A 23,296-nucleotide genomic window follows, 5' to 3' on the forward strand; every position below is an offset into this window, starting at 1 on the left:
GGTGCGTGTTAAAAATGAGGAAGATCAGTATCTCATTTGTTCTTTTCCCATCAGAAACCCCGAATGGGATCGTGTACACGTGCTGATTGACGCTCAGCACATAGTAGGCATTCTTTAAGGGGGCAGGACGGAAGGTTCTGGCACTGAAGTTTGAGGACTGAGTGCTTGGAGCTGGTGGGGCTTGCCCAGGACGAAGAGAACAAGGGCAGAAAGTTCAAGGCTGGGGGATGGGGCATGGCAACTGCTGATGTCACAATGCCCCTCTCTGCCCAGGCTCCTGGACCACCTGAGGTGGCAGAGGGGATGGCCGGCAGCAGCAAGAAGACCATCTGGGAAGTGGAATCGAGGACCTGGGGGAACTTTGCAGACCAAAACTAAGCACGGGGCAGGAGAGTCACCGAGGAAGCATGGGGGGTCACAGAGACCGGTCAGGTAATGGTCCGGGGGGGCCAGCAGGTGTCCCTGAAGGGGAGAGTCCAGGGTCCAAGTGACAGCGCACACGCCCAGCTCCTGGGAGGGGCACGTCCTTCTCAGGCCACCTGTTTGTTTGGGGATTCCCAGGGTGTCTGGCAGTCTTTTCCTGCAGTGGCCTCAATTCTGGTCCCACGGCCCCCCCAGGGACTCTGTCCAATGTACTGATGTCCAAGCCCCACCGCTCAGATCCCGATTCACTTTGCAGAGGGCTCGGGCATGGGTACCTTTAAAAAAATGGTCAGTTGATTCTATTGTGCCATCAGGGCAACAATTCTGCTCAAACAAGAAAACAAAACACACACACACACACACACACACACACACACACACACACACACACACACACACCCCTATACAATATATCTGTGTTTTCTTCTGGGCAGCAGAGGGGGGTTTGGGGGGAGTGTGCTGTGTGCCCCCCGCCATAGATGCACAGGCTCTGGACAGAGCTCAGCACCCAGAGAATGTTAAGCTAAGACTGATAAATGCTTTCACTATTAAGAATCTACAGGAACCCAGGAGCCTGGGGGGCTCAGTCGGTTGAGCACTCGGCTCTTGATTTCAGCTCAGGTCATAATCTCTGGGTTGTGGTATTGAGCCTACGTCCGGCTCCGCATTGAGGGTGGAGCCTGCTTAAGATTCTCTCTCTCCCTCTCTCTCTGCCCCTCCCCTGCTCATGCTCTGTCTCTCTCTGTCTCAAAAATAACTATAAAAAAATTAAAAAAAAAAACAAAAAACAAGAGCAGGGGATAAAAGGTGACATTAAATAAAAGCAGGGTGTCTCCTAACCTGACCTCCTAACATCACTCTGCCGACTCCTGACTTGGCTCAAACTTCAGCCAGGCTGTGCCTCTCAGCTCAGTGTACCAACTTCTGGCCCCTGGAGGGACCCCGTTTCTTCCCCAGCACCTCATGGGACTTCCTGGCTCCCAGTCTTCCCCAGGCCACCCCATCTCTGATGACAGGACCGAAAGGCGGGTTGGAATACAGGCTCAGGAGGAGGGCTGGGAGGAGGTATTTGAAGTTGGACTGGGCCAACTTTGCGTCCACGGCCTGCTGTGAGTGGCCTGGTGGCTTCTCCACTGCAGAAAGAGGAGGAGGGGAGTAGAACCCACGGCCCGCAGAGGGTGGGGCTTGTCGAACGTGCCCGGAAGTCAACGAGAAAGGGAGAGAAGGTTTGCCAAGTTACAGCAAACGCCTCGTTGCAGCCAGACACCAGCAACGGGTAGCAGGTCAAGGTCTCTGCTGCCTGCGAAACGCTTGGCCTGGTTTGATTTTCAATTTGCATTGTTTATCTCTGAAATAAATGCTTCTTTTACGTGTATAATTTTTGAAGGGTTTTAGGAACGTGGGAAAGAATGGTTTTGTTCTGGTTTCAGATGCTTACGTTCGGCCTGAGGGAGACAAAGGCCAGTTTGCTAATTACAGCCTAAAAGTCACCGGCCGATGGTGCCAGTGACTTTTGTGATAGGTGCAGGCCACCTGTGCTGTTTTTCCAGGCCCTGGGTTGTTCTGCTAAGGCCTTCACATGACCTAACGATCCATCATTAGTGATCCATTATCTCACGCACAGTCACAAAGACCCAACCCTCCCCCACCCATGGCTGCTGGTTTTCCATCAGACTCGCTCCTCTGTACCCTCTTCTGCTGCACCCCTCAGCCCGAGTCTCCTCACTGATGCTAAAGAGAATCTTCACACATGCACACCACCCTCCCACTCATTCCCACCCCACCCCTCCTTTTAGCAACTTTTGCTCCATTTCTGCCCACCCCACCCCCACTCCCTTCCCTCGCATCCTTATATCTTCATTTTATTTCTTTATTATTTACTTTTTTTTTTTTATTTAAGAGACAGAAAGTGCAAGCGGGGGAGGGGCAGAGAGCGACTCCCAAGCAGGCCCCCAGCTGTCAGCACAGAGCCCGACGCGGGGCTCGAACCCATGAACCGTTAAGATCATGACCAGAACCAAAGTCGGACGCTTAAGCGACTGAGCCACCCAGGTGCCCCCTCAGATCTTAATTTAAAAAATCATTTTGAAATAGACTTCAAGTATATAAGTTCCGTCTTTGTGATTTATCGTAAGAACCACCCGTGTCGTGGAATTAAAACACTGCCTGCCCAACGCCACCCCACCTCCCCAGCCCATCCTGACCCATAACTTACCTCTTCTCTAGTCCTCAGAGGTAATTACTCTCCTGAATTTGTGATCATCATGTCCTTCCTTTACACTGAGTAAATGTCTTCCTAAACACTGTATTTTGTCTGACTTCTTTCATTCAATATTATGTTTGTGAGATTCAGTTATGTGTTTGCACTCAGGTATCACTTATTTCTTTCTATTGCTACATAATGTTACATTCAATGAATGTCACTGTGCATTTATCCGTTTTGCTGTAGATGGATATTGGGGTTATTTCTAATTTTTGGCTACTGTAAGGATCACAGTTGGAAACGTTCTTGACCGTGCATTTTCATGTTACACGCTTCTGAACCTGGATGTGCAATTGCTAAGTCAAAGAGTGGGTGTATTTCTGTCTTTAGTAAATGATGCCAAATTGTTTTCAGTTTGTATTCCTACTTTCTGTGTTATGGGGATTCCCATTGGTCTATATATTTTTTCCGCTTGGCATTGTCTGTTTAAAAATGTAGCCATTCTTGGGGGGGGTGTAGTGGTATCTCGTTGGGGTTTTAATGTGAATTTCCTGGGGATTGAGTACCTTCTTATTTGCTTATTGTGTCATTTGGATATTGTCTTTTTTATTAACTTTTTAAATGCTTATTTATTTTTGAGAGAGAGAGACAGAGTACGAGCAGGGAAGGGGAAGAGAGAGAGGGAGACACAGAATCCGAAGCAGGCTCCAGGCTCCCAGATGTTAGCACAGAGCCCAATTTGGGGCTGGAACTCACGAACTGTGAGATCACAACCTGAGCCAAAGTCGGACACTTAACCGACTGAGCCACCCAGGCCCCCCCTGATATTATCTTTTGTGACGAGCCTATTCAGTCTCTTTATTAATTTTCTATTTCTAAAAATATTTTATTATTATTTTTAAAAAATGTTTGCTTATTTTTGAAGGAGAGAGATAGCACGAGTGGGGGAGGGGCAGAGAGAGAGAGGGGAACACAGAATCCAAACCAGGTGTCAGGCTCTGAGCTGTCAGCACAGAGCTGTCAGCACAGAGCCTGACATAGCAGGGCTTGAACCCACAAACCTTGATATCATGACTGGCGCCAAAGAAGGACGCTTAGCTGACTGAGCACCCAAGAACCCGAATTTTCTTTCTTTTTCTTTTTTCTTTTTTTTGGTCTCTTTCTTATTGATTGTAGGGTTTAAAAATTTTTAAAAATACATCCTGGGACACCTGGGTGGCTCAGTCAGTTAAGTGGCTGAGTCTCAGTCTGAGCTCAGGTCTTTATCTCAGGGTTATGAGTTCAAGCCCCACGTGGTACTCTGTGCCTACTTAAAAAATTTAAAAAAAAAATGCATTCTGTATACAAACCCTTTTTGGTTATGTAGGGTACCACGGTCTTCCTGGACAGAGGCTTGTCTTTTCATATTCGTAATGGTATCTTCCAGTGAACAGAAATTCTTAACTTGAGGGGCGCCTGGGTGGCAATAGTCAGTTAAGCATCTGACTCCTATTTTTTTTTTTTGTAATATTTTATTTATTTCTTAGAGAGAGAGATAGAGACAGCGTGAGCAGGGGAGGGTCAGAGAGAGAGGGAGACACAGAATCCGAAGCAGGCTCCAGGCTCTGAGCTGTCAGCACAGAGCCCAATGTGGGTCTTGAACCCACGAACCGTGAGATCATGACCTGAGCCGACGTCGGATGCTTAACCGGCTGAGCCACCCAGGTGCCCCTTAAGCATCTGACTCCTGATCTCTGCTTGGGTCATGATCTCACTGTTTGTGAGGTCAAGCCCTGTGTGGGGCTCTGTGCTGACAGCAGCGGAGCCTGCTTAAACTTCTCTCTCTCTCTGCCCCTCCCCTGCTTGCTCTCTCTCTCTCAAAATAAATAAACATTAAAAAAAAAAGTTTTGGGGCGCCTGGGTGGCTTAGTCGGTTAAGCATCCGACTTTCGCTTGGGTCATGATCTCGCGGTTCGTGGGTTCGAGCCCCGCATCGGGCTCTGTGCTGACTGCCAGCTCAGAGCCTGGAGCCTGTTTCAGTCTGTGACTCCCTCTCTCTCTGACCCTCCCCTGCTCACGCTGTCTCTCTCTCTCTCCTAGAAATAAATAAAACATTAAAAAAAAATTAAAAAAAAAAGTTTAAAAGTAGAAATCTTTTTCTACTCTGAGGGCGTGAAGATATTTTTCTCTGTTATTTTCTAGAAGCCTTATTGTTTCACTTGTAACATTTAGAAGTACGACTCATCTGGACTTGATTTTTTGGGTATTACAAGAAAAGGTAATTATTTTTCCATATGGATCAAAGGTTCTAGTGCCATTTAATGAAAATACCGTCCTTCACCCTCTGCTCTGCAGAGCCATAAAGTGGGTCTTTTCTGAGCTTTCTATTTTTAAAAAATGTTGACGGAGAGAGAGATCCAGAGCATGAGAAGGGGAGGACAGAGAGAGAGGGAGACACAGAATCCGAAGCAGGGTCCAGGCTCTGCAGAGCCTGACGTGGGGCTCAAACTCAGGAACCACGAGATCATGACCTGAGCCGAAGTCGGAAGCCCAACTGGCCATGTCAACCAGGCGCCCCCTCTAACTTTGATATCTTTGAAACAATCGTACAAAGTATCTTTTTAGACATTTTATGTTTATGGCCAATGTTTAAAAATGCTGTTGATTTTGACTTGCTGTATTTATATCTAGTAACCTTGCAGAACTTACTAGTGCTAATAGTTTCTTTGTAGATTTGTTTGGGTTTCTACCCATGCAATCATGGTATTCTAGTTGAAAACTCTGGTTTTAGAATCTGATTTTGTTTGGAATTCTTTTTTTTAATAATTGATTTATTGAAAGTAGGCTCCATGCTCAATGTGGGGCTTGAACTCAGGACCTTGAGATCAAGAGTCACTTACTCTACCAACTGAGCCAGCCAGGCGCCCGTTTGGTTGGTTTTCAATTCTAACCTCATCGTTTACTAAATATAGGACTTTGGAAACATTGCTTGATTTTTCCAGGTCTGTTTCTTTCTCTACAGAGTGGTGATACTCTCCCATAGGTTTGCAGTAAGGAATAAATGAAATGAAGCCTATATAATCTTGAGAAAGTGCTCACACACATGGGCACAATCCATTTGTGATTGGTTATTACATTCCTCGCCCTTGATTTCCCCTTTCCCGTTTAGCTGCATAGCTCTCCAAATTCTGGCTTTTACCCTGTCATTGGACGGAATCGCCCTCAAAGGTGTGTTCCTAGTGTCAACTTACGTGGACTTCCCTGTTTCAGTCACCGGGTTCAAGTCCCAGGAATCACCTACCTGTTCATCTGGCTAACTGGCTATGAACTCGGGATTTCCCACAACCCCTTCATCTGGTTCGACAATTTGCCAGAACGACTCCTAGAACTCAGGAGAATGCTTTACTCTGTTTACCAGTTAATTATAAAGGCTACAAGCCAGGAACAGCCACGTGGAAGAGATGGGGGTGGCATAGAGCTCTCATGGCCTTTCCTGGCACGTCACCCCCCCCAGTGCATTGATGTGTTCACAAACCAGGAAGCTGCCTGAACCCCGTCACTTGGGAATTCTTATAGAGATTTCATTATGTAGCCATGATTGATTAGATCATTGGCCATTGGTGACTGAACTCAACCGCCAGCACCCCCCCCCCCCCCNCTCAGAAGTTGGGGGTGGGGATGAAAGTTCTAACCCTCTAATTACCTAGTCGGTTCTTCTGGTCACCAAGCCGCCATCTTGAAGCTATCTAGGGTCTCCTATGAGCCATCTCATGAGCATACAAGAGGCAATACATTCCAAAGGGTTTAGGAGATTTGTGCCAGGAGTGAGGGACAAAGACCAATTTTTAAAAAAATTATACCACAGTCTTCTCAGCAGGTGCCTTCTCTTGGCTTCTTGAGACTACTCTCCCAGTTCTCCTGCCTCCTCTCTGGGGTCTCTGCCCAGTCTGCAAATGGGCTCTTCTTTCCTTCCGTGCCTTAAGTATTGATTTCTTTTCATGGTTCAGTTCTCATCTCTGTTCTCAACTCAATCTTTGGCCTCATCTTTCATCAAATCTGTGTGTCTATAACCATGGCCATTTTCTTGGATACCAGGTTCATATGAACAATTGCCCACTGGGCATGACTACCTGGCTTTTCTGTAGTGCCCCGAATGAAACGAAACAGCCTTTCCCCAAGCCTGCTCTCCTTCTCTGTTGCTTCTGTCCACTCCCTAACTCGGGAACCTGAGCATCATCCTAGATCCTTCTCACTCCTTCATCCGTACAGTTAGCTGTGGCCGTGTTCTGTCCCCAACATTGGTTCTCACTGCCATTAACTTGGTTCAGTTTCTCACAACCCCTCTCCCCCATTAGCAACACCAGCTTCACCTAGAAACTTACTAGATTTGCACATTCTTGGACTCCAGCCAAGATCGATTGAGCCAGAGGCTCTGGGGCTGGTACCTGACAGTCTGTGTCTTATGGGGCTCTCTAGGTGATTCTGATACCAGGGAAGTAGGCCACTGGTCTCACTCGTCTCTGTACCTGGCAGGTCTGGCCCCAGAATTACTACTCACTCAAAGGAAGTCAGTTCTGCCCCCCGATGGTACCCTGACCTTCCTAGGCTGGGTGAGAAATCACTTCTGACGTTCTCATGACATCTCATGTCGCCGTTTGTTGTTGCTCTCCTCATCCTATAGTAGAACTGCAGATGGTGGCCCCAGAAGGGTATGGTGACCCCAGAAGGGTAGGGATCCTGCCGTATTCACCTTCCTTTTTTTTTTTTTGAAAATATTTATTTATTTTTGAGAGACAGAGTGTGAGCAGGAGAGGAGCAGAGAGAGAGGGAAACCCAGAATCGGAAGCAGGCTCCAGGCTCTGAGCTGTCAGCACAGAGCCCAATGTGGGGCTCAAACCCACGAACCGCGAGATCATGACCTGAGCCGAAGTCAGACACTCAACCAACTGTGCCACCCAGGCGCCCCCGTATTCACCTTTCTAAGAGTTTGTACAGTTTTAGTTCCTGAGATACACGTGGGAAAAGACAGACAAGTGTCTTTGTCCCATGGAACCAAAATTCTAAGAGGTCAGGCAGAAAATAAATGGTAAGCCAATTGAAGATAATTTCAGATGGTGGCAGGTGCTATAATGAAAATAAAATAAGATGATGTTATGGACGTGGGCTGAGGGGCTAGTTTAGATAGAAAGCTGGGGAATGCCTTTCTGAGAAGGCGCCATAGAGCCCACATTGGGCTCTGCTGTCAGTGGTCTGCTTTGGATACTCTGTCTTCCTCCCTCTCTGCCCATTCTCTGCTCTCTCTCTCTCAAAACAACAACAAAAAACAACTCAATTAGAAAGTCTGGTTGTATCCTCTCCTTGATGGCTAACAAGGATTAGCTGAGGGGGAGAGCCCCCCAAAGACAGCAAAGCAAACAGAGTTGCCTGCAAACAGCTGCCACGTAAAAGATCCCACCTGATTCATTGCTCCCGAGCAGAGAAACAGCTCTGGCCTCTTCTTCACAACACGGTTTTAGGACCCACCAGTAAAAGGTGACCAAGCTCAGGTGGAAAAAGTGTTTCTGAAGTTGGACTCAAAAATTTCCAATGACACCACAGTTTGGCACAGCTGTTTTGAATCCGGGAGCATATTAACCCAGCATTTCTAAGACTTTTCCAAATCAGATCCTTAACGTTTTACATTCATCTTTTCCCTATTAGCCATAGAGCTGTAGACCGATCAGATCAGTGATTCTCAAACTTTCTTGCCCATCCGTGTTGGCTGCGGGCTCAGAGTGCAGGTGGCTGAGTCTTGCCCCATAGTTTTTGACGCAGTTGGCCAGGGTGGGCCCGGAGAAATTGCTGACAAGCATCCACATGATGCCATCACCATGGGGGATGCCGGGGTCCCTGGACCGCCCTTGACAACCTCTCGTCCAAATTCCATGCTCCCTAAAAGCAGAGATGACGTCTCTCTTGTTCACCTGGTTCAGTAGGAGGCACTCAATCTATATTAAGTTAGGGGATCCCTCAGAGCTTAGGAATCGGGTGAGTGCCGTGGTCAGGGTCAAGGACAGACAGGCTGTCCCCCGATCTGCTGTTGCCCCTAAATCCCCAACAGCCCTGCCATCATCGTGGCAGGATCAGAGCTTCTGTCGGCCAAGCAGCCATCAAGGACTCTCTACATTGTTCCCCTTTGAACCATTCCTAACTGGCAGGTCTCACCCTACATACTGATTTTAACAGCTTGGTTCAAGCCTGCGTCTACATGGGTGGAGTTTAGGCAGAATTTGAGGCGGAGGGACACGGTGACACAAGTGATTTAATGTGTAACGTCTTTCTTGGATCATGTATGCAGCCCCTGGGTGAAGCCAGTCCTTCCTCTCCACTCTCCAGCGCCAGAGGAGACGGGGTGGGGACCTGGCACAGGGCGCTCGAGAGATGGAATTAGTTAAGTCTCGGTCCAAGCGGGATGAGCGCTGGTGGCCCACTGAGCTCACACGTCTTCTGGTTTGAGGCACAGCACCCAGGCGATGCACACAGAGCCTTCTTTCTTCCTCGAGGAAGAGTGCCCCTTTCAGAACCTGCCACAGGGAAAGGAAATGGAAAATCCCAGAGCATCCCGGGCCCCTCTCCATTTCCAAGGGCACTTCGCCTCTCCTAAGTTCAGGGACAGGACAGGGCCTTTGCACGCGGGCTGGGTCCTGTGGCCAAGCAGCGAGTTCTGTAGCTGGCAGCTGCTGGCAGCACTGGCCGTGTTTGCCCAGGAGGGGAGAGGTCCCCGCGTGCCGACCGCCCAGCCTTGACCACGTTGTCATCAGAAGACAGCTCCGGAACCCCTCCTGGCCGTCCTGGGCCGCAGCCCCGAGCAGAGCAGCAGACACGATGGCTTTTCTGAGAAGCTGCTGATCTCAACCCCGCTGGCTGTACATTCCTGGATGATGAGGGAGGGATTCCAGTGTTTACTTTGAACAATGTTTTCCTGTGTCTGAACTGACTGGGTGTTAAATTCTTCCAGATTTCTGGCTCCGTGTTGCAAGTCCAGCGGGAGAGAAACAGGTTTACGGCATTTGGCAGGGGGAGCAGAAGCAGGGTCGGTCTGGGCACCTTCTGTGTCTAGAATTTCCACTTGGTGGATGGAAAAACTGTCCGCGCCGGCTCTGTGGGCTCTGCGCCTGGGAGGGGGGTTTGCTGTGGTCCCAACTCAGAGCCCCTGTGCTTGAGTCTTTCGCATTTCCCACTCTAGAGGGCAAAAGTTAGCTTTCCTTTTTTTTTTTTTTTTTTTTTTTTGATTTGTTTGAACCGCAGCAGGGAATGAGAACAAACCAAATTGTGAAGGCCAGGCCTTGCAGTGTTTTCTCCGTTCGTATAAACCCAGAAGTTGTGCTCATAAGGAATTCATTTGGTGGGATATTGGGAAACCGGAGTGAATTCCGGTTTCCAGGGCCTGTGGTGTGAGGAGGTTTCAAGGACGTGCAGGAGGGCAGAGCTGGATGGGAGACTGGAGACCCGAATCCTTAATTTTACACAGGGGGAAACTGAGGCACGGCGCGGCCTAGTGATATGAGGGCCAGAATGTTGGGTTGGAAGGAACCATCCCCAGCAGAGCTGAATGGATCTCTCAGAATTACAGGGGTTGGGGCCTGGGCAACTTGTAACTATTGCTAATTCTTGTTGCTCAGGAAGATGACCACACAACCACTTGGGGCCACGGGAGACATTCTTCATTAAGTGTTGATAAATCAATGGCTTTAAAGATAGAACACTTCAGGAAACCCGTGGGCTCCATTCAAAGATAAAGGGGCTCTTGACTTCCACCATGCACACGAACAGTGTCTGCATTCTCATGTTCTGAGCCGTGTGCAAGGCAGGGAGATCTCTCATGGGATCCCATAAGGACTTACTCTCTGGAGAGTTCTTGAAAGCTCTAGCTTCTGGGCAGGTGCTGTCAACAGGTGCTCTCAGCCTGTTGAATTGGAGCAGCCCAAATCCAAGGAGGGCATGGGGCGGACAGTGACCTTGACACGCACATCATTTTAGACCTTGTGCTTTTGGACCCAGGAAACCGGCTCCTGGATCCCTTTTGTGTGTGTGTGTGTGTGTGTGTGTGTGTGTGTGTGTGCGCGCACAAACAGGTAAGAAAGATTGGTGCCAAGCCTACTGTCTTCAGGACCTAGTGAAGCCCAAAGAATATTTAGGTAGTGGGGCTGGATATAATCGTTCCATGATAAGACCCGGCATTTCCATCTGGCTGCTTTCACAAAGCCTTTTTGATGCCAAGGACATTTTCACCTGGTCTTTATTTTCAATGTTTATTTATTTATTTTGATATATATAGAGAGAGCAGGGGGAAGCAGAGAGAGAGAGACAGACAGAGAGAGGACAAGGATCCCAAGCAGGCTCTGCGTTGTCAGCTCAGACCCAGACTCAGGGCTCAATTCCATAAACTGAGATTGTGACCTGAGCTGAAATCAAGAGTCAGATGCTTAACTTGACTGAGCCACCCAGGAGTCTCCATTTTTATCCGGTCTTTTAAAAAAGAAATCTCTAAAATGCCAGCTTTCTATGCCTCTCAACTACTGTGCAAGGCAAGTGCCCTCATGCCGTCTCTGAGTTCCCCTTCACACCTTGTCCCTTCCCTCCCTTCATCCCTGACTCTCTGGAACATCATTATGAATACCAGGATGTTGGATCACTGGCGGCCATCTTGGAGGCTGCCTACCACAGGCCTCTGGGCCAGGTTGCTGTTGAGTCTGTTCAGCCTGTGGGTCCTGACACCCCCCAGCAGTTCTGATAAGCCAGTGGCTGTGAGGGGCAGCAGGAAAGGAGCTCTGTGGTCCCCCCTCCTCCTGGGAGGTGGGTCCCTTCACTGGCATAGCCTTCTGAAGCCTTGTCAGGGGCAAATGATTCTAAATTTCTAAACTAGGTACACTTAACCTCCACTCTTCCATCCCGTCCCTCCTTCCCTCTAAGGGAAGAGGCCAAGACAGCCCTCTCTCCGACGTCCTTGCCACTTCTGAGTAAACCCTCCAGGACATGGTGGCTTTCCCCAGAGTTCATCTAGCACTCACCTTGGGCACCAATGTTATTCGGTTTTCTTGTCACCAAAATGGGCCCTGGTCATAAACCAGAGAGTGAAATTTATGCCATTAGGTCAAGGTTCATTGTCTTCAACACAAAAGCAGAATGTCATAAATATCTTTATGGGTCACGAAATATTTCCGCCTCCATTAATTGGATCGTCCTCACGTCCTAACACGAGGCAGGATGTTTCTCCTCCTGGACGTGAGGAAACTGAGCTTCAGGTTGATTAAGTAACTTGCTCGAGATTGGACAGAAAGAAATGAAGCTGGATTTTAACACCAGTTCTCCTGACTCCAATTCTGTGCTCCGCCCTGCGTCCCTTTTAAAGTTGTTTGCATCCCCGAGTCTCCAGATTACTCCCAGTAGGAATCTGGCGAGACTTCCTGGCCCAGTTTTGCTGCTTAAGTCATTCTCGATCAGGGCTGCAGTGACCTGAGAAGAGAAGTAGAGCTTAGCGGGGACACGGGATGCCAGAGCTGAAGGTTGGTTGCCCGGCAGACAGGGCTGGTGACTTTGGAGAGTCTGTGTGTGTGTGTGTGTGTGTGTGTGTATGTGTGTGTGTGTGTGTTTCATACACTCTCATCCTTCATCTTAGGAATGTTCTACTCAGGCCTGTGTGTATATATGTGCATGTGAACATACACATGGTGCCGGTGGACATAGCTGCCTCAAACCTGCCTGGGCTCAGGAATGATCTCTGGAGGGTGCCATGTTGGCAAGGTAGAAGCTGGGCTGTTGGGACCTGGAAAGTGGGGTAAGGTGGGTGAGATGTGGGTCCCGCAGTATGACAACAGTAGTGTTGGGGGGGGGCCCTGAGCCCATCCTCTGACCTCTCACTGCTCCAATCTCTTCCCTGATCTTCAAGTTATTGTCTCGTTTTTGATGAGACATCTTTGATCAATTTCTCCAGCCTGAAAACCGGACCGCGTTGTTGGGCATTGGTGAAGGAGATCACGGTCCTGCCTTCATGAGGATCACGGTCCCACCAGCGGCTTCTTGCCGTGTGTCTTGGCCCTGTGCCTGCTGCTTTGCAGGAATTATTGCACGACAAAAATCCGCAGGGCCACCCAAGGATGAGTCCTTGTCATTGCCTCTATTTTATAGATGAGAACACAGAGATTAGGAAGTGTACCTATCCCACTTCTGGGGGCACAGCTAAGCAGCAGCTGGGCAGTGCAGGCCCGCCTTCTTCATTCCATGCCGCCCTCCGCTGCAAACAATTGTTCAACACCCAGCCTCGCCTTTTTAGGAGCTTTGGCCAATTCTCTTATCAGTTGCCCTCTTGCGATGTTGAAATACCCAACGATATTGCAGAAACACAAGAGCCGCCCGGAGAGAGCTGGTTTTCCTGCAGGGCTTGCACAAGGGTAGATCTCAAGGGCCAGGTCTCCGCTGGGCACAGGATACCCACACGACACAGTCCGCGCCTCCAGCGTGTCAAAGAGGCACATTAGAGCCCTCGTTGTTTAACTGGGTTTCTGACTCAACAAAACTTCCTTTTGTCAGAACTTCAAAATGTCCTGGCATGTTCCCGCACATATTTTCGCTGTGGATGGCAGTGATGTTTCATTATACATCACTTGTGTATATTTGTGCCTAGAAAGATTCGTTTGGTGCTGGCAACTAAATATTTCTCCCCAGTTTCTTTTTTCTTTATTTATTTATTCTTGAGAGAGAGACAGAGAGAGAGAGAGAGAGAGAGAGAGGGAGAGAGTACACAAGTGAAGGGGGAGACACAGAATCAGAAGCAGGCTCCAGGCTCTGAGCTGTCAGGACAGAGCCCGACGCAGGACTTGAACCCACAAACTATGAGATCATGACCCGAGCTGAAGTCGGATGCTTAACCGACTGAGCCACCCAGATACCCCTATTCTTGAAATCTCCCCAATTTCAAGAGACCCCTCCCCTCCTTGGCCTCTGGGAGATTGATAATTGCTCTTTTCTCTTTTAACTGGAGGTAACAGTCTTCCATATATTCAATTGTCTGCTTCCCCCCAAACTATCCATATTAGTTATAATATCTTATGTTTTACAAGCGTACCTCTCTCATCCCTTCCCCCACCCCCTCCAGAAACCTAGTTAAATGAGCTACACCAGGGACTTGCAAGAGCTTCCAGATGGGAGAAGGCAGGACAAGAAGAGATCGGAAGAAGGTAAGCAAGTCTGGCCTTAGGTCTTGACCCTGGTGTGTCCTCAAAGTAGGCAACGTGTGGGCCAAGAGTTGACTGGAAATTAAGATCTGACTTCTGAGCTTTAAGAAACACAGTCTAGGAGGGGAGAGAGACCTATGCCAGCTAAGTAACATGCAGCGGGATAAATGGCCCTGGTTGGTGAGGCGCAACGGGGCACGTGTGCAAGTCCACGTGCAGGGCTGGCCAGCTTCCAAGGGAAGAGTCCCCAGAGCAGCAGTGGAAAGAGAGATAAAGAGACATGTGGAGCGAGGGACATGCATCTAATTTATAATCATTGTGAGGGAAGAAAACATCTCACATCCAGCAACTACAGATGGAAGATACCCCAAGGTGCGGCATCGATGTAGGCGAGACCTGGCCATGTCGGGAGGCAGGGGGAGCAGAGAGGACGGGGCACATGTTGCGCCAGAAAGGAATGCACAGGCGGGTTGAGAGGAAAGCAGACCCGGTCTTGAGTTCGAATTCAGTATATTTAGGCCTCATGGGCTTTTCCTACTAGATAAGGTTTCACTTGGCTTTTTCGAGAAGCCTGAATCCTGGAGGTCATGGCTGCCAGCGATTGCATTGTTGATGTTTCTGGGCGCTTCGCATGATGTGTCCCATTTAACCTTTCCCAGAATCCTACAAGGGAGGTGTATCATTCCCATTTTACAGACCAGGAAGACTTCAGGCTCAGCGAGAGAGGGGCAGTGATTTGCCTACTTAAAAGCAGTACTCGATGGTGCTAGGAATTGAACCCAGCTTTTGCCGTGCGTGAGCTGTTATCTGTGTGTTGTATTTATTAGGATAATGCCCCGCTTCTGCTAATCAATCTTCTTCTTTTTTCTTTTTTTTCCAAGGTTTTTATTTATTTTGACAGAGACAGAGGGAGTGCAAGCAGGGGAGGGGCAGAGAGAGAGAGGGAGAATCCCAAGCAGGCTCCGAGCTGTCAGCACAGAGCCCGATGTGGGGCTCGAACTCACAAACCTCGAGATCATGACATGAGCTGAAGTCAGACGCTTAACCGACTGAGCCACCCAAGTGCCCCTGCCAATCAACCTTCTTTTATAGTAACCATCACCAAGTCAGCTAGTCCGTGGTTTCCTCTGTGCCCTACATGGGTGTGTAGCTGCCTTATGTTTGGATTCCCCAAATCCTTAGTAATTCCAGGGGCAGCCGCTGTGGCAATGGCTGAACATTCATTTATCTAATGCTTTTGATCCAAGGGCCTGGGGACAGAGAATGTGATGAATGAGATCCCTGCTTTTATGGAATCTGTCTTCTAGTTAGTTAGGAGAAAATAAACAAATGAATATCTCATAAGATATATATATCAGTCAGAGATGGTGTGATGCACGGAACTGAAATAGGAGATGTGGTAGTGGCTGGTGGCTACTCTCTGTTGTCATGGAAGTCCTCGCTGAAGAATTCACATTTAGGCTGGGTCCTGACTCATAAGAGGGAGAGACCCATGTGGAGATCAGGGGAAAGTACATCCGAGGCAGAAGGAAAGGCTGAAGAAGGATGTTAACATGGGAACAAGCTTGGTGGGCTTGAGAAAAAGAGGAAGGCCAGTGTGGTTCTGCAGTGAGTGGTTGTGGGGTGGCTCAGCCCGGAAGGGTAGGCGGGGGCTAGATCAAAGAGACCTTTGTAGGTCAGGGTAAGGAATTTGTGTTGCATCCTAAATGGAATGGGAAGCCATTGGGGGTATTGGAAGTGGAATGATTTAATCTGACTTATATGTAAAGATGATCACTCTGGGTCTTCTGGGGAGAAGGAATTGTAAGGGCGCAAGAGTGGAAGCAAGGAGACCGGTTAGCACGTGTTCAGTGGTCCAGAATAGATGTTGCTGTCTTGACTGGGGTGGAGGTGAAGAGGAGTAACATAATGGCAGAGGGTGGGTGGGGAGAGGGTAATGAACTGGTTACACTAGGAAGCAAGAAGAATCAAAGGCAATCTTGAGATGTTTGAATTTGGCGATGTGCTGAACGATGATGGCTTTCTCTGAGATGGAAAAGACCAGACAGGAACATTTTAGAGGGTAAGGTGAAGAGCTCTCTTTGAGCCATCAGAACCCTGACATCCCTTTAGATTTACAAATGATGACATAAAGATGGCCGTTGGATATATACGTTTGGTCTTCGGGGAAGGGGTCAGGCTAGTCATAAGATTTGGCAAATAGATGAGCTTTGAGGCAACACAACTCATTGATGTCATTTTGGGGACATGCAATGATAAAAAAAAAAGAAAGGAGCCCAGAAATCATCTGTGTGGAGACTGAAAAGGAGGGGTGGGAGTGACATGAGAGGCAAACAGGACTGTGTAGTGTCAAGTCTGTGGAAGCCAAGTGGGAAGATGTTTCAGGAACCTGAGGGTAGTCAGCTATTACCCATGACCACTGCATTTTGGAAGATGATAAGAGAGAAGCTTGGGGTACAGTGGAGAGGTGTTTTTTGACAAGATCATGGGTACTTTATCGTAATGGGAGGGAAGGCAGTGTGTATGTGTCATTCATGAGATCTTAAGAAGCCACTATTGATGATAAGGGTGATGGTACAAAAGGAAACCAGTGTGCCAGAAACTGAGAGGCAGAGGCTGGTAACAACCAGGTATAGTCTGATAGGATGAGCTTCCAAGGACTAGGGAAGAAAAAGGTTTGAGAATGGCAGTGGGGATTAAGGGGAATAAACACCCACCTCCAGGTCCAGAAACCTGTGGGTCACGAGGGGAAAAACAGCCTTCCCTCCAAAGGAAAGAGGGTCTATTCTTGGGTGGTGATTTGACAAATCATTCTTGGTAGAAAGTCCCAGGGACGTATAGGGTGAAATGTCTCCACATTTCAGCTTCTTATCCTCACCTTTTCAGATTTTGAAATCAATTTTATCTGTTTCCTCAAGGCTCCAAAGAAATCCCATACCTTTAAGTGATCCTTGGCAGTTTTCTTCAAGTAATGTGGTGGATGCCATTTGTAATAGGGTCGTTTTTTCCCCCTTCTTCCAAGAGCACAGGGGAACGGCAGGGTCTCTCCTTGGGAGGGTTAGGAAAGGCTTCTATGAATGGGTGAGTTATGCTCTGAGTTTTGGGGACATGAAGACCATTAGAAGTGGGAAGTGAGGAGGACTCAGGACAAAGGCAGTGGTACGTGCCCAGGGCTCGGCCAATGTGGGGAATGGCGGGGTGGCCAGTGCGCACACCTGTGTGTGCAGGGGGACAGTCGTGGTGATAGGAGCCCAGATTGGAGGGTCTTTTCTGGGACTAGATTTTGAGGAGCATGCATTTTATCTCTAGGGAATAGGTAGCAAATACATTTTCAATGGAAGCGAGACACGATTAGGACCTTCTTGGTTTTTCTCTGATTAGAATGTCATGCCTGGCATAGAGCTCGAATAAGCACTCGATAAATATTTGTTGAATGGATGAAGGGATATATTTATCAACGATGCTTCTTGCAGCCGCGTGTGGAGGATGAGCCGGAGGGAAAGAGAATAGAGGTAGGAAGACATATTGAATTCGGGGTGTGAGAGGGAAGGAGGAGTGGAGTTTCTACTTTGAGTGTCAGGAAGGTTGGTGACATCATCGACAGAAACAGGGCATGGAGATGCAGGTGTGTGTGGAAGTATGGGTATAGTAATAGATACTGATTTTGGCTTTGAACAGGTTTAGATATGACGAAAAGACAAAACACTTAGAGAAATTTGTTTAAAAATTAAAAAATACTTATTTTGGGGAGAGTGTGAGTGCAGAAGGGGCAGAGAGAGGGGGACTGAGGATCTGAAGTGGGCTCTGCATTGATAGGCTGACAGCAGTGAGCCCAATGTGCGGCTGAGCTGAAGTCGAACGCTCAACTGACGGAATCGGTGGATGTTTAGGTGAATTATCAAGGTCTTAATGGTACTAAAGACATAGAGTGATATGGTTTGGGGGAAGTGGTTTTGACCACGCTTAGTGGAAAATTATTAATAATTCAGGATGCCAATACAATAATTTATGATGGGATATATACCAATGAGTAATCTGTTAGGTCAATTTTCAGAAGATCATTGAGTAAACAAGACCAAAAGGGACCACTTTCGTCAACTCATAGAGCCAAGGTGGCACCCATCCCCTCAGAAAACAAATATGGACGTTCCCAAGTCCATGGCACCTTCTCCTTTTGTGCACTACTGGAGGAAACTTGTAGACTTTGGAAAGATCTTTTCCATACTTCCTTGCTTTCTCGCTAGAAAATAGGGCACACAATTTGGCAATTTCTTGATGGCTCAGGGACCTTATTAAGAGTATGTATGATTTCTATTGGGAGTGATAATGCCGGAATGGCCTCGTTACAACTGGGGGCTGGAGTGGGGAGTTAGAATTGGTGGCCCCTTCACTAAATGGCTCATGCTCACTGTGCTTTTATAGGAAAGTGGTTTGCTTTTTGAGGTTCTTTCGTTCCTTCAGCTGTTGCCCAGAGTCTTGACAATGGGCTGGAAGAGTTTGTACCTCCTTGTCTGGAGGCTCAAAGACATTTGTTGAGTGGCTTTCACTTGGCTCCTATGCCTTGAGCTCCAGGCACCATACCTTGAAAATTTAGAGTACTTTTCATTGGTCTCATTGCTATTTCCTTGCTAGCATATATAGTCTTTTTCTTAAATTAAAAAAATGTTTATTTATTTTGAGAGAGACAGAGAGTGGGGGGGGGTCAGAAAGAGAGGGGAGCCAGAATCCGAGGCAGGCTCTAGGCTCCGAGCTGTTAGCACAGAGCCCGAGGTGGGGGTCGAACCCACGAACCATGAGAGACCATGACCTGAGCCGAAGTCAGATGCTCAACTGATTGAGCCACCCAGGTACCCCAGATTCTTAATAGTTCACTCACTTGATGGGTTTCTAGGCAACCTCTAGCATAACTGAGGAATCTCTAAGAACAGGAGAAAATACAATCTAATGTTTGGGCAAAACAGATGGATTCAAAAGGATATGTACATTTTGTGGCCATAATCACGTACGCCATGACTGAGAGCACAAAGGTAAATGTTGTGTGATGGTAATGGGATTGTGAGAACCAAAATTAACCCTTTCCAAACTTTCTATAACGCTGATATATAATTTCTGTTATGAGGCCACATGGGAATAAATACAGCAAAATGCCACCGGCCGTCATCGACATGATACATGCCTTGAATTCCTTTTCTAGGAAAGCTGATGGTTTGTTCTGGTCCCTCCCCACAATCTACTAGTGCACGATGGGGGGCTGGCCACGTGCGGGAAGGAATACGGGACGCTGCTAATCACATAGGGCTGTCTTGTCGCGATAGTGAAATTGACTTCCTTCACCCCACCGTCCACCTGTAATTGTGCTGACTCCCCATCTTCAAAGCTTTCCTTCCTTTGTCTCAGTGTCAAATGTCACATCTTCCTTCTGTTTCCTTTCCACTTTGTACGTTGCCTTCGGACTAAAGTTATTGCTGACTATGAATGAAGACACCCAGGACAAAGTACAAGCTCTCAGTTTTCAGGAGGATGGTTTGTTTGGATGCTGGCTCCAGTAGGGACAGCTCACCCCCAGACATTTGAGAGTTTTGCTTTCCTCATAACTGGGAGTTATCTGTGACCCAAGAGTTGGGTGCAATGCCTTCGTTTTGTTCTACCTTCTGCCAGCAACTGGGATAAACTATGTGATACCCAGGACATGCGATCCACAGACTGATGGAATAATCGAATCCTACAGAAGGCAGTTACCTTAGGGCTTTGCTCTGAGGCCAAGTCTCAAATACAAGTCCCCTTCTTCGAAACAAACACCGCCTGGATTCCTAGTGCTTTGCGCATTTCAAAAGGGGGTGGCCTGGCCCATTGATTGAGGCCAGTCCTGGGAAATGTCTTTCTGTTTCCCTTATGTGTTCTCTAGGTTCACAATGTACCCATTGTTCCAGGGTAGCAGGACTTCCTTTTTCTGATTGATTAAATGCTGTGGGGCCACACATTTTCATAGTCCCCATTGCTCATGAGCCCGCTCTCTGGCAGAGAGAGGGTCTCCAAGCACAAATTGCCGAAAGCCTTTCTTATTCACTTTCCTGAATGTGAAATTATAAGACTGTTTCTTGCAGCCTGTTTTTCCCACATCTTTCTCACCGTCTTGCCTATTCATTTACAAGTGTCCCCAAAATGTCCATGGAAGGAAAACGTTGAAAAGCTCTCTCCTCTGATCACACCTGTTTGGCTTGTTCTGGAAATTTCATTTTAAAATTTGGAACTTGATCTACAGATAATATGATCACATGTGCTTTCTGCCTAATGGGTCTTCATATTACATAATCTTAAAAAGGAAATTTTAATATTTATGATTGGCTATTCCATAGTTCTACCAGGTGGGTCTACAATGCCCAATGCTTCTTCCTGTAGTGAATTTGTGAAGTGTTCATTTAGCCAACTCAGCACTGTAGTTCGTAGGCAGAAGACATACCATTTGGAAACGGGCTCTAAGGTTTGCATATTGGAAGAAGAATGTGGGCCCTGATCATGTCACTCAACATTTGAAAACATGGAGGCTGGCATTTAAACTATGCCCATGATTTCCCTTGTCTTTCAAGACTCACCATAAACATCTTCTCTTCTCCAATCTGTTTCTTGACCTCCCTCCCAACCCAGGCTGAGTAAGGAAGCTTGTGGTCTGTCTAATTGAAGGGGCTGTGAGTTCCTTGAACCAAGGCTGTGCCTCATTCTGCTTTGTGTCTCCACCACAGTACCCAGTACACGGAGTTGCCCAGTAATCATCTGCAGAGTGGCCGCTGTGGCTTGCGTTGGCCTATGTACAGGGACTTCTCTGCTTTTTTTTTCTTGATGATAAAGACAACATGATTATTCTTGTCTGATTTGTTATTGGCACAGTAGGCAAATCTGCCTTGTGAGCCTTTGACATTGAGAAGGGTAGACCCCAAAGCAAGAGGTGAATGTGGAGAGTTCACAGGGTATTTGGGGTGAGCGCAGAACCCACATGCATTACAAGTGTAGTGCTTGGAACTCCATGTTGAATGCATGCATGCATGAATTGATAGTCCATGGCCATAGGTACTTGAACTTTATTTCCACTCTGTGTCTCTCAAGGTATGCACACAATCATAAGAGGAAATAGGTAGTATACAGAAGCATTTTCGAGAAGCAGTGTATGCCCCTCCCACCCGCCATAAATGATGAATCAGTAATACCAGGTCTGTGTTTGAAGATGGGTATTTCTGATTAGACTCCCACCTCTCCACCCCAGATGTAGTCAGAGATAGTTACTTCCCCCCGTAGAGAGGTATGTTCTATATTAGGATATGCTGACAACTACCGGCTATGCTGCCCATTGAGTGGAAATGTAATAGGGTGCAGTAATGGGCTTGTTTTTCCTCTCCATGGAGTGGAGTGTGCATGTTTGTGGAGGGGCAGAGATGAGGAGGGGAAGGTGGCCAGCATGTTGTTGCATAAGGAGATGGGGAGACCCTATCTTCACTCTCCTCTGTCTTAACAGTTCTGGGATTCTTCACACTCCACGGCATCAGTGTCCGTAAAGACACACCACACCATTATCTTATCTTGTGTGTACCCCCCTAGAGCCCATCAGGCAGAGGTGAGGCTATCGCAAGAGTTTCCGTAGCGTCCACAGGATGGGGCAGGGTAGAGAGGTGGAGAGAGTCACGATGAGGCAGAGTTAATGGGAAGCTTGTTGGGTGTGCAGTGTATTTCTCTGGAACACAGAGGGTCAGTGCATGCACTTGGCCAGTAAGAGGGGGGCTCTATGTGTCTCCTGGGCAGGCCACTTGGGATGACATCAGCGCATCAACGACGCACTGCATGAGGAACATTTCTGCTGATCTTAGAGATAAACCTTCCAAGATACTAATAGCCTAAGTGGTAGCTTCCTCTTCAGCCAAAGGAAATGAAGAGTGGCCAGAAGGCAGAGAAGGAAACGGAGGGCAGGGGAGGAGATGCAAGGTTGAGGGAGAGAATACGCAGAGGTAAAACAGAACTCTGCACCAGTTTCCTGTTGGGGACGTTGTTCTCCTGGGGTCAGACAAGACTCTCGGGGATGGCAAGACAAGACTCCTGCAGACTGAAGCAGGGGAGAGAGGAAAGAGGCTGAACAAAGGAAAATAGGTCTAGCTCTCAACGGAGCACAAGCCTCTCACGTTGGCTTGTTCTTCTCGGTATGGACACTTTTGGGGGATCAAACTTCTGAGGCTGATTTCCGAGGAGATGAGTCATTGAAGACTCGGCTATCCCTTGAGCAAGTTCACCCTTCCATTCTCTTATGTTATCACTATCTGTGATGCTCAGAGTTCCAAAACAAGGCTGGGGAAGGACATCGCTTTAGAATCCACACAAATGTTCTAGTAACTAGTTCCATGACATGCCCTACCCAGTGAATGAATGGATGAGTGGAAAGTTCCCTGGTCAAATGAGATTAGGGGATACTGCCTAACAATCTCTCTTTCGGAGGGTGACAGAGCAAGGTAACATATTTAGAGGCTCTGAGGTAGGTAGGTAGAAGTGTTGTGCTAAAGGAATTTGTTTAACAGGTCATTTTCCAAACTTCCCTGACTGAGGGCAGGCTTGCTGTATTTATATTGCAACACATAGACTGTATGAATGGTGTCCCCTGGATTAAACAATGTATGTGGCCTTACAGGGTGACCCTCATCATGGACCCCCTCTCCTTTTAAGAAAAAACTTTTTTTAATGTTTCTTTTTGAGAGAGAGAATGACAGGGCAAGAGTAGGGGATGGTCAGAGAGAGAGGGAGACACAGAATCTGAAGCAGGCTCCAGGCTCCTAGCTGTCAGCGCAGAGGCTGGTGCAGGGCTCGAACTCACTACCTGTGAGATCATGACCTGAGCTGAAGTTGCACGCCCAACCAACTGAGCCACCCCGTCTCATTTCCCCCCCTCTTTAAGTAACATCAGTTAACATCTTGAGAGATTCTTGCATTCTCTGGGACATAGTTTAGAAAACACTGGATTAAGATAACGCTTTGCTCATCACGAGTGTGCAAATGGCTTTGCTTCCACAGCAGTAGGGGGCTAGAAAGTCTGAGTGGAGTTGACTTGTGTCAACGCACTCCTCTCTCAGTCCTGCCTTGAATGCACAAAATCCCTTTGCAAGATGGTTTCCTGAGATAAGGATGCAACTTGTGGCCACAGAGAGAGGGTGAGATTAGCTTTGCATGATGATACCACCAGCAGCCACAGTTTTCTCTGCTCAGTAGTAGAAGGCTCCGGCTGTCTTTTGATCTAAGTAAATTCTGGTGTTGGCACGTGGTAGTGGAAATGCACTATGATCCTTATAAATGTTTAAAGGCCACTGACATTCAGTACTGTATATATATTGATACATATTTATTCAAGAATCCTTCAATGAAAATATGTCTTAAAGCAGCGAGAGGGTTGATTGACGCCCCAGAACTCATTCCTAATTTTAAGTGGCTAAGACCATATACATCTTCA

At 47.7% G+C, this 23,296-nt stretch overlaps 1 protein-coding gene across 2 annotated transcripts in view; it reads left to right on the forward strand.

Moving 5' to 3' along the window:
- The first annotated feature begins 278 nt into the window (after positions 1–278).
- The window catches only part of CDRT4 (CMT1A duplicated region transcript 4), a 44,524-nt gene continuing 21,506 nt past the window's right edge, over positions 279–23,296 (forward strand). For both annotated transcript variants that reach the window (XM_077746780.1, XM_077746779.1), the window contains exons 1-2: positions 279–432; positions 13,740–13,821. In XM_077746780.1, coding sequence (XP_077602906.1) covers positions 13,752–13,821 — 70 coding nt within the window. In that variant the 5' untranslated portion in view covers positions 279–432; positions 13,740–13,751. The remainder of the gene's footprint in view (positions 433–13,739; positions 13,822–23,296) is intronic.

Source organism: Crocuta crocuta, unplaced genomic scaffold (genome assembly GCF_008692635.1).
Source record: "Crocuta crocuta isolate KB4526 unplaced genomic scaffold, BGI_CrCroc_1.0 scaffold139, whole genome shotgun sequence".
Taxonomy (NCBI): Eukaryota; Metazoa; Chordata; class Mammalia; order Carnivora; family Hyaenidae; genus Crocuta; species Crocuta crocuta.